This window comes from Diadema setosum, chromosome 2, assembly GCF_964275005.1.
Source record: "Diadema setosum chromosome 2, eeDiaSeto1, whole genome shotgun sequence".
Taxonomy (NCBI): Eukaryota; Metazoa; Echinodermata; class Echinoidea; order Diadematoida; family Diadematidae; genus Diadema; species Diadema setosum.
The window spans coordinates 38288629-38301110 of record NC_092686.1 but is presented as its reverse complement, the minus strand read 5'-3'; the positions used below and the strand labels follow the sequence as shown (position 1 = coordinate 38301110).

At 38.7% G+C, this 12482-nt stretch overlaps 1 protein-coding gene across 1 annotated transcript in view; it reads right to left on the bottom strand.

Annotated features, from left to right (window-relative positions):
* Positions 1–12482, bottom strand: part of LOC140242494 (gamma-secretase-activating protein-like) — a 30618-nt gene that overhangs the window by 12436 nt on the left and 5700 nt on the right. Inside the window, exons 4-10 of the mRNA XM_072322230.1 lie at positions 10914–11093; positions 7782–7831; positions 5980–6165; positions 5179–5222; positions 3771–3811; positions 2435–3049; positions 702–962 (exon numbers count right to left, since the gene is read on the bottom strand). Coding sequence (XP_072178331.1) covers positions 702–962; positions 2435–3049; positions 3771–3811; positions 5179–5222; positions 5980–6165; positions 7782–7831; positions 10914–11093 — 1377 coding nt within the window. The remainder of the gene's footprint in view (positions 1–701; positions 963–2434; positions 3050–3770; positions 3812–5178; positions 5223–5979; positions 6166–7781; positions 7832–10913; positions 11094–12482) is intronic.

Sequence of the window (12482 nt, the reverse complement as noted above, 5' to 3'; positions counted from 1 at the left end):
AAATTATTCCAGCAAACCAACAAAATGTCACTGTTTCACTGGTCTTGGTATTAAAAAGGAGAGAAATATATTTAATGGATTATTCAAAACACTTAAAAAGAAAGCATTCTACTGCCATGCAGTAAAATAACAATTTGCATCAGGACACAATAGAGACAAAAAAAAAGACCTTCCCTCTAACTAAAAAATTGCTATTGAAATATGCATAAAAGTAACTATAAACTAGCAGGAGATACAGGGTATGTGAACACTGTCATCGAAAAGTATTTTCAAGGTTTTATGCTCTTCTCATGATAAGAAACAAACCCTGGTAAACGCGGATTGCTTATGTGTATTCACAGATGGAAACAATCATTTAAAGAGCTTCATTACTTGTCAGTGACCTCTTGGACAGGTGACAGTTGAGTTACAATGGCAGCCTTGTGAAAGATGAAGAAAGATGAAGCAAAGAAGAAGAGAAAGCAGAAGAAGAAGAAGAAGAAGAAGAAAAAGAAAAGAAGCAAGCAAAGAAGACAAGAGAAAAGAAGAAGTAGAGATGACAAAGGAGATAAAAAAAAAAGTAGAAGAGAAGCTAATGAAGGAGAAGAAAAAAAAGGAAGTAGAAAAAAGGAGAAGAAAAAGGGAAGAACAAAAGAAGAAGTAGAAGAAGAGGGAAAAACCAAAGCAAAAGGAAAAGGAAATAAAAGAGGAGACTGTCTCACCATATTTGCTGGCTGTTCTGTCCCTTAGACAGTGAGACAGTAGAGGGCGACATGTGCGTAGCTGTTCTTCCCTGGAGCCGAGGAACAGCTCCCCACCCTCCCCGCCCTCCCCGTTCTCCCCTTCCCAGTCTTCTGCCCCGGCCTGTGGGATCCAGGGCACGTCCTGCTGCTCAAAGGCAAGATGGAGGCAGGGCTCCACCTCGGGGCCCACGTTGAGGAGGTGCAGCATGGTGCCGGGATAGTAGGCCATGATGTAGCCATCTGTCAGTATACAAATAATGAATGTTTATGAGTGCAATGGACAGAATATTCCATGAGGTGAAAGATGAAATGATCCATTCAACTAGGTGCAGCTGGGTTGAATGGATCAAAAATTTCATCTTTCACTGAATGAAATATTTTGTCCATTGCACGAATGAAAAACATTTATTCTTTTGTTTTACATAACACCTAAAATAGATCCTTGTCATTTGATGTTATATGAATTTAGAAACAAGAGAGAATGTGCGGTGAGATCGAGAGAGTGCTCACTGAGCACTTTGCGCTAGCACGCTGTCGCATACACACTGCAAATGCAAGCGCTTTACATGCGTATTGTGCCGGGCTCTCGGCATGCGTGCAATGGAGCAAACCATATGGATCCAAGACTGCATGGTAAATGGAGCCACAATTGCATGAATGGTGACGTAATAGTAAAATGGGACAAATGATCAATACCAAACAACCAATCAAATGACAAGGATCTATCTACGTGTTATATAAATACAGCAATATTGGGCAGAATTCCCACAAAATCAGTTCATTGACAGTGTATATATAGAACTTCTTGTTGTACATTAATTGCAACAAAATGATCAGTGACATTAAAGTTTTGCCCATGTTGCTGCTGACTCAATAGACCAGTTCGGAGTTCCATTTTGAGCATGAGCAGAAAAAAGGTCATTCGGACCAACAAGCATGTTGGTTTTTAAATTCACTGGGATAAGTATCTGTGATGTAATGATTATTCATGTAACCCTTGTAAATACTGCTTGCCTGCACATCCACCTGACAGCAAAAGTGGTGTTTGGCAATATCAATGGAAAGAGATTGTTAATACATTCAATGCAAAATAATGAAATGGATGCTTTCCCAAGTACTACTCGACTGAGAAAAAAGAAAGGTCATTCGGACCAATGTGCACATGAGCTAACTCCGAACTGGCTTATTACCGTTTCAATTTCAATTACACACCCTGAAGCTCAAAATTCAGTACAAATTGCAATACCTACAAAAATGCATAGTGCAACAAATAGGTGAGAGAGTGATACCAGAAATTTTGATCATTCCTTTTAAACCTTTGGTTTAAACCCTTCTTAATAGCTGCAAAATCTGATTTTTACATACCACATAGAACATAACTTCTACCCTCTGTGTGAACAGGAATGTTCTTGCTTACTTGAACATCAAACACTGATTCCACAACGGACAACTTCACTCCAAAATCAATTTCTTTTTCCATTTTCCATGTTTTCTAGCCTTTAAGCTTTAAAACATAATGTACAGCATATTAAGTTCAATTTACATCTCTTCTGAAGTATCCTCAGACTTATACATTGGAAACTGGTGAGTTGAGATATACAGTATATATAAAAAAAAAAAAAAAAATGCAAAAATTTTTCTACAAGGGCCTTTGTCATTTTCAGAGTGTCTATGTCTAATAATAATATTTCTGCACCCTGTCTCAAACTCACTCAGTGGGGCAAAGTGAATCAGCATTCTCTTGGCTATGCTCCTGGGAACATGGGGTACACTGCACTGGAGAATGATCCGATGATGAAGCACCAGCACCATATAGTGGACATCGACATGCTGCTCACCGGTGCGCGACCTGCCGGGCACGTCGCCCACCAGGGACCTCAATACGGCCGCGTCCAGCTGGTCAGTGAGGCTTCTCCTCATCCCGCCAGGGAAGTCGGGCGTGGCCGGAGAGCTCAGGGCGGACCAGTAGGCGGGGCTGGTCAGCGGACCCGTGCTGGAGTCCTGGCTCAGGTTAAGGGACGAGTCAGTGGCAGGGCTTGTCGGCGTGAGGAGCTTCCCGGCGGTGGGGCCATCTGGGGATAGGGAGGTAGCCGAGGACTCCCGACTATTCAGGTTCAAATTCTGTGGCCGCCTCCCCCAGTCTTCATCTCCCCTACCACGGCTGACTCCGCCAGGGTCTGACTGGCCAGAGTGCTGGGGCACCAGCTTGCCCCGACTTTGGCGGCGCGAGCTGGGTTTGGAATTGGCAAGACGCTTCACGGGCAGTTGATAGCAGAGACACACTGAGCCACCAGGCTGGCAAACTACGTACATATTGATGGCTCTCACTGAAATAGGAAAAAAACAAATTAATGTGGGTACCCAATTTGCATCAACATCATTCGAAGACAGAACCTTCTTTTTTGTTCTCACAATTCAACTGACTTCATCCATCAATATAACTTTATAAATTGGCAAAAGTTTGAATTCATTGCAAGTATTGTAAATTTCTTCTTTATAGCAGAATATACATCCAATAATGTGGAACTGTGAAAATATATTAGGACATGAACAAAAACATATCATACATTGTTGGATGCTCCTCTGAAGTCACTGATAATCTTTTATTTACAACAAGTGATTTACAGGAAATATCTTCCATTCTTTTCACATTTGCCACGATGCAACATTTCATAAGTGTATTCTGAAACATATAAAGCATATTTACCTCATAAAAATTCTGTAAGTGATGAGGAAAACATTTTGCATTTTGCCATGATTACATAAAGAGTGGAGCCTCAAGACTGCACTGTCTACCATATAGCAACAGTTATGATCATGTTCTAATCATCTGCCCAGAAAAAAAAAATATATACATATATATACATGTATGTACACATATATATATATATATATATATATATATATATATATATATATAATGTATATATATATTCTTATTCATTCATTTACCACATTGAAAACACTGAAGTGACATCATCATTCTTGTGTGAAAAAAACAAAAACAAAACAAAACTGAATATTTCAAAACTGAAAGTTTTACAATACCTGAGACAGTATTTCTCAAAGATGGCAGTTCGTATGAAGTACTCCTGATCACAGATAACAACAAAAAGAAGAAAGTCAGGGTTTGCTTCTATTGGGATAGAGATATGATGTAGGCAAATTAAATATCGCATACATCTATGAACCTAACATATCTGGTCCACATTCCCTTGCATACTGAATTCAAATTTGAAGACTGTCATGGGCTATAGGAAAAGGATGTGACTACCAACTTTAATAAATGGAAATGCATGAGTGCAAACTGTACAAATGTAGAGAGACTTTCCACATTTTCTTCACAATGTGCATCATTTCATTCATATATACGCTCTTCTGAGAAAGATCTCAGAATTGATTTGACCACACTGTGGACCAAACAATCTGATTCCCTTGCCATGCAGTAAGCAGCCATTTTTCTGCAAACCTGTCCCATTTAAAACAGAATCTTCTTAAAATGATGACTTTTGGGACCTACCAGAATATGGCAATCATTGGTTCAAATGGCTACACATCAGCTGAGAGAATGAAAATGATTCATCAAATTTCATCCTTTGTTTCCCTTTACATTCTTGCAGAAATGCTATCACACTTGCCATCTTCACAATTCCCTAAAGGTTTATCTACAAATGGCACTTGGTGTACTTGGTATAAAGAGAGCACATGTCAAGCTTCAAGTTACTATACTAGTTAATTATGCAATAAAATGCTATAAAAAAAAGAAGAAAAGTATTTCTTGAATTTGCCTAAATTTTCTTCTATGGGTGGGGCATTTTCCTTAAATGCTTTAAGATAAAGGAGTAATATTCACCTATTAGATATTTAATAATGACTCAGAAATGACCATGTCAATAAACTGGTAATTACTGCATTCAATGACACACAAAAAATATTTCTTTGGTATAGTGACCATCAGCCTTTATTGGCAATATATTCCTTTAAATTACATTTCAAACTGTAACATCACTGATTCTAGTGCCTCTGAGATATGGTAAATCTTGATGGAGTTGACATACGGTGGACTTGGTTTCCATAAGCAACGTGTTACACGTCACCCCATCATGTTTTGAGGCAGATTAATGAATCAAGATTCCCTACAATGATATGCAAATCGGGTAAAGCCATGACCATGAAATATTAGTGACGCATTCCCCTAGGAGTGTTTCTCCATTTGGTGTTTTGCATCAGCCAGCTTATACAACTGCACCCTACCGTATGCAAGTGTGCATCAGGATTAACTTGTCCGTTAAAAAAAACCAAAAAGCAATCATGAAGATGCAGTTCTACAAGTGATTTTGGTAAATAATGCTAAGTTATGCAAACAATGCTACAGATAATGAGAAATAATACAGATGACGTGAAAATTGCTACAAATAATGAGAAAATACATGACAATATGAATATTGCTACACACCTGCTGGATGGCCATTTGATGTCTGGAGGAAGATCAATTTCCATCTGCACGGGGACATAAAACATTGTCAATTTCAATGAGATTAAAAGCGATTGTGATGGGCACGTAGTGGAACAATAACACTAAACACAGTTGAGAATTCAGTCTTATCTTCCGTTGCAATTCAAGTTCAGAGTAAATCTGCCTCATAATACATTTGAAGTTGAGTTGATACCATCAAGTCCATATTTGCACCCATGGTATAATATTCATATATACATGTAATAGATATATATTCAAGAAATAAAATTGAATGAGCAATACAATATTTAAGTGCCTCGGCTTCTGACAGATCAGAGGAAACAGCATGATAACACATGACATTGCCACAGACAAATATATGAAGGTCAACAACACTCTTCTTAGTAAATAGTCTACTTCTGCCCCCCCCCAAAAAAAAAACAACAACAAACAAACAAACAAACAAAGTCATAGTGAAAAAACATGAGTGATGCTAGTCAAGTCATTTGTGCCACTGCTGTCAATGTTCAATTGTAAGTTTGATCCTCCTTCATGCATCACTCCATATAACGAAAAAAATAAATAAATACACACAAAAAAAATCCTTCCAAATTGATAAGATGCAGAGAACATACGGATTCATTCTCCTTAAAACCAGGTCATGAGAATTATTCTGACAAGGAAGGTTTTATTTTCACAAGTATTGAACAAAAATTCTGTTTCCATATGCCTAAAGCACAACTGTTACAAGGTTCTCATGTTAGCTTATCAAAGCAAGAAGTCTGCAACTCCCTTGCTCACCATTTTTGTAAACGTGGTCTGTGACCCTTGACCTGAGAACTCAAAGCACCGAAAGACGGCGGGTAGTTCTGGCTCGTTGGCAGTGCGAGTCCGTGGAAGTACGACAAAGAGCCGCTGCGTGGGGGCGTCCCACTGGGCCCAGAGGAATCGGCTGACTACTGGCTGGGCATCAGGAGGGCCACTGATCTGAAAAACGCAGAGTCAAAGGTTAAACCTTCAGGTCCTAGGGGAATATTTCTACAGAAATAATTGATCATCTTCTCTACATCAAATTGGTCATATTTCAAATTTCACTGCATACTGATACTTGATATTTGGAAGAAGATAAGTATAAATGGCAATGATCCAAAAAGACTAATCCAGGTAAATTTTGGAGTATTAGTAATCAAGTCTAGGAAGGTACTCTAGAGTGCTTTGTAAGAATCTGTACATTCCTGTATAAACATTAACAATGACGTGGGGGTAAATATTTAGCTCTGACCACTTCCATATGCAACATTAAAAAACACATCACGCACACACACACACACACGCACACACACACACACACACACACACACACACACACATAGACAAATCCCTGTCTGCTTGCTGTAGAGTATAGAAGTGTGATGTCACAGCCATTGCCATGGAAACTGGTTCTAGATACCATCATGCCTACCTGCCAACCCTGAGACATAATAAATCTGGACAAACAAAGAAAAATTATTTAAAAATCTAAACTTTCATAAATTCCATATACTTTACTATTAACAGATATTTAAAAAAAAAAATCAGAACACACTGAAATTAATGTGTTTTCTTTCAGTGAAAAATCTGAATATTCAGATTAAAACTGAACAGTCGGCAGGTATGCATCATGTAGCCAAAAAATCTGTCATCACAATGATTGTTACTGCTCATACCTGGTCCGATCCAACCGACTGCCTGAAGCCTGGTGCAAGTATATATTGTTTGGAACCAGTACTATTAAAGGTATACAACAAACTGTGACATCATCACCTCAATAGTCTAAAATTGCTGCAGCATCCCCAAACAGTCATCTGCTATGCCACTGGGAACAGGTACACAGGTACACTAATGAGTTTTTATCTTCTGCATCTGTAATATTTCCCCTTGTTGCCAGTCAGCAGAATTTGATGATGCCAGCTGCTCTTTGCTACGAAGTACAACTTTCAGTTTCCCCGTCACAGAATTCTAAAAGACTGTTTCTTTGTCCTAGCTTGATAAAAACTAGATAAGCTGCATTTAAGGGCATTTCTTTGTATCGGGAAGACCTGCACAGTGCACATATAAATAGAGCAACTCACTGAAATGCAACAAATTAATTTCTCCTCCCCCTCCCACCTGCAATTTACTATGGCTGATATCTGTCATCATTTGTCTGCAGTAAAATATTTTCAGAAGTCACTTGCCATATAACACCTGTGAAACATTACAGGGCAATCTTTGACTTCTTAAAAACATTTAGTGATTTCCCATTTAAAAAAAAAGGAACAAACAAACAAACAAACAACCCAACAGCCTCCATGATCAAAACTTCTTACTCTGAATCACAAAACAATCTAAAATAAAACTGGAAAAATTCAAAATGCCAATTTCTTACTTTCGCCTCCCATCATTTACGATCCTGTATAAAGGCATTCATGATAGAATCTGCCATTTCTATTACATGGAGGGTATTGAAAAAAGACATTAAAAATTAGAGTAATCACATAAACAGAAAGACAAGATAACATCATGTGAAAGTGCTTTTATCAGGCATCAATAGCTTTGAGAGTAGGGATGTGGCAAGTACTTACCATTCTATTATTCCCGATTCTGGCAAGAGGAACTCTGTAGAGTCCAATAGCTGTAAAAACCAAGAGAGAATTTAAAAAAATGGAAAAAATGGAAAAAAAACAAAACTCTCAAGTCTCAAAACCCTAAAGATGATTTCAAGATGTTGGCAGAAGCAAATATGGCTAGATCAAGGTCCAGGAATGCAAATCCCTTTCCAAATCAATCTACATTGTATTTCCAAACTTTATATTAGACATCATCAAATTAAATGTAATGACAAGTTGCCTAAACTGGGCAAAGCAAGGCCTGATTCATAATGCAACTAAAGCATTCATAAGTTGCAGGATATCATAAATTTAGAATATATACTTTCATACACAGAATTCAGTCAGATTGTTGCAGCCTCTGTCACAACCTGCTGTACTTGCAAGTGCGTGGGCAAAATGTAGGGATCCATACGTAGTAAGTACTGCCTCAGTACAGATTTTGGAGCACACAGACATGTGGCACTTTTAGGACACAAGAAACTTTCACTGCGTTCAGGTTATGGATTCACCCTAAGTACGGATGCCCTCTATAATCAACGTGCACACAACGCACTAACTCTGTGAGTCTTTTAAAATTTTCACACTCAAGTCGATGGACGAGTGTCATCATTTTGTCTCCAAGATGCCCAAAATGCAAGGGAAGAAGGGGTCAGCTGCAGCTCAAAAGGCAGCGGATACGGCCTGAGAGGCCCGACAGAAACGAGTCGCTGAAGATGGGAGGGTCAGAGAGGAAGGGGAGCCTGAGAGGAGTGAAGAAGAGTCAGACTATGAAGAATTGGGTACTGTGACATAGGAGAAGGCCAACTATTTGTTTCCACCGAAAAAGGAGGAGCGTCTGGTCAAGTTTTTCAGGGACAACCCGGCCTTCTACGATAAATCACATCCAAAATATCAGAGGGAGCAAAAGAAAGATAAACTCCTGGACAAGCTGGCCAAGGAACTCCAGACAACCAGTAAGTACCCTAATTTTCCATGTGCTGCTTCGTATATTTTATTTCAGAAGAAACCTGCATGCTTTCATGCATTCTACCTCTTTCACTTGTCCAAGTAGGATTGCACTATTATGATGTATCATGAATTATTTGAGCTACTGGAATTGTCAATATCTTTGAACTTTCTTTTTCTGTTCCACAGGAAGACAGATCCAGGGCTGGTTTAAGAACATGCGAACATCAGTTGGCAAATTGTACAAGACAAAATCAGGCCAGGCGTCCCAACCCTTGACAGCCAGGAAGAAGTGGCAACTGAACAACTTTGTCTTCATGCGAGCATATATTGTTCCACACACGTACACTGTGGAAACTACACTGGAAAGATTTTCTATAGAGTTCTTGCATGGATAGACGTTTGTAGTTTTTAAACATGCCAACATACACAGTTGTACATTTTACTTGTAATACTTAATGGTACAAACATGTGATAATCCATTTTTAAATTTCAGGATATGTTAATTGAAAGTAAACTTATGCATTCCACTATTTTTACTTTCAGCTGGAATAGACAGGAGAGCAAACCGGAGATGAGGAGCCACAACACTTGATCCCACCAGGCCAGCATCTCCACCTCTCTCCACCTCCACAGCCGCCTGCAAGACCATTAAGCCTTCAGCCAGTAAGAAGTCAAACATCGACGACATTCTTATCAAGTCTTTGGACAGAACCCGGAGTCTTTGCAGTGGAATGGGCGGCATCTGGAGGTGGCAGCAGCAGCTTAGACTTCTGAAGAACCGTGGAAGGTCGTCCTATATATACCCCCGACATCGGACGGAAAAATCATCGCACTTGCATGCACTTACAACATGCCAGAGCGTAGGGACACCATATGTATGAGCAGCACATGTAATTACAGCCTCCGTAAGATAATGTGGCAATCGAACGGAGATTGTTGTAAGCACGTACAACTCACTTACCACATGCTAGTACGATGCACAGAACCCCTCATGGCCAGGTGTGGCATGTGGGCCAGGTACTTACACCTTGTGCAACCATGCGAGTGGCGTGCGAGTGACATGTGTTGATATACTCCCTCCCTGCTCTAGCCACTCCCTCCAAACGATTTTTCAGAAAAAAATTTGAATGCCATGGCCTCCGCCAATAACGTATTGACTACGAACATGTACGGTGGGTTAGGACCTAGGCTTGAATGTCAAGTCATAATGATTGTGATTTTCATTATGAAATTGCACTATGCTGTATATATGAATAATATATTTTTATTTTTATTATTATTATTGTTATTATTATTATTATTATTACTATTATTATTATTATTATTATTATTATTATTATTATTATTGTTATTATTATCATTATTATCATTATTATCATTATCATTATTACTATCATTATTATTATTATTATTATTATCATTATCATCATCATTATCATTATTATTATTATTACTATTATTATTACTATTTATTCGGCAATTCAAAAACACTACAAGCGGACATAGAATACAAACAGAAAATCGTATTACATGATATAAAGATTGTGGAGATTCCCGGTGCATGTCGCTGGTTGCCAGGGGAGTTATTAAGAGTTACATGAGACTTTTAAAACTTACCTCTTTTCACATATATTTACTTCAACATTGGTGTGTGTGTGTGTGTGTGTGTGTGTGTGTGTATGTGCGTGTTGGTTTCTTATCTAAAGGTTTTAATCACTGTTAACCCATACAAATACTCTTAACTATCCAGTGGTGTATAGTATTGCTTCTCAGAATTAGATACATTGAATGAAAATCAAAGTATTGATCTGGATTTCATAAATTAATAAATCCCATCATACTTGCTGAAAGGAACAGCTATTCCAATGTTTAGGACTCAAGCAGTAGTACAACTCTTTAACCCGTTGAGGACGAGTCCCGAGTATACTCGGGCAGGTGTCTATGGGAAATGCATGTTATGGCAAACTCAGTCCGTCCTCAACGGGTTAATGTGACATAAATCCAACATGCCCTAGAAGTTACATGACAGGGACATCTTCAAACTTGGCATTTTTGTAAAATTTCTCAGTGCTTTGATGTGTGGCATCTGCCTATCGGGCGGAGCTAATCACTGACATGCTTTAGATCCTCCCGACGGCTAAACCCACGCCAACTTACATTCACTGTGCAGAAAGACCAGGAGTCTGCTGTCCTTGCTGGTTGTGGCCGTCACGTCTGTTGGACCCTGGCCAGACCGCGGCCAGAGGAACTGGACATGGAGGAGGGACGTCCTTTCTAGGTTCAGGTCAAAGATGGCGTGCTGTGGCTGGATTTCGGCAAGAAAGGCTCTGTACACATCTACCAACACAAATAATAAATTTTGAAAACATGTTGTGACAAATCTACATCAGTACTGTCAACTCTGCATGATATCTAATACTGACATCCTACCATTATAGTCAAGAACTTCATTACACAAAGAGCATTCACTGACTGTTATGAAATTGGCTTCAACCCTTTATGTGCCCAGACACGAAGCTTAACTTGTCATTTTTTTTTTTAATCAGCATTCAGAAATCCATCAAAACTCGACCTAGTTATTGAATTAGCAAGCCCTCAAGAATAAAGCAATGTGCATTAGTCCCACAGGAAGACCAAGGTGACACAATGGGGACTAAAGGGATAAGGTAATTTCCATTTATTGACAATAATAGTTTCCAGCTCGCATCTGTCTTGGTCAGCAAAGAAAGCATTCCAGAGTGTGTGTCAATTGGTGAACAAAGCACAGTGAGTGTTTAACCCTAAAAAGACTGGGGGGTGGGGCTTTTTGGGCTCCCCCCCTCGACATTTTTCACGATAAATCTGTAATGTAAAAATCTCACGCCGCGATGTTTTATGACTTTTTTCTTTTATGTCTTGCGCAACTTTTGAGACCAAATTCGCGACGCCCGGGTACGCGGTTCTGAAGTTACACAATATTTTGTAAGTGCATGTCAGACCCGAAATTGCTCAAAAACGTGATTTCATGTACAAATGCAATGCAAGTTCTGTTTCTGGCCAAAATTCATAAATGTATCATTATTTTTACTTTTACTGATCAAAATCAATTAATTTCATGTTGTTTATGATCGGAATAATGTCGCCAATGATTTAAATTGAAAAAAAAACAATAAAAAACAAAAAGTAGAAAACAGAGAAATACATAAGAAATTTTAAAAACAATAAAATACATAAGAAAAAAATTTCATACCGCCGTTTTTTTTTATGTACATTCAGTAAGAATCCTACAAAGAGTACCTTGACCAAAAATTAGCAGTTCTGGACCTTTAATTACAGATTTACAGCCATTTTAAAAAAATTTTATGCATAAATTAGCATAATTAATTTATCAAAAATAAATTTGAATAATTGTGAAATCATTACCTATTCAGTTTTATAGATTACCTTGTGAGTGACGCGCGTGCCAATTTTCCTTGCGATCACGCGGTCAACGGCCGAGATCTTAGGGGGGGCCCAATGAGCCCCCCCCCAGTCCTACGAGGCATCAAAATAGCCCAGTCTTTTTAGGGTTAAGTGGGAATGGAAAGTATGCACAGTGAGATTTGTGTCTGACTTTACTGTAGCATTGTAATCAAAACTTTTGAAACAAAACAGGACTGGACTGAGGGCGCCAGTCTATCTACAGTACAGCTCACTTGACTTGGGCATGGCAAAAGAGATGGATAGGTTTTTTTTTTTTTCCTAGAT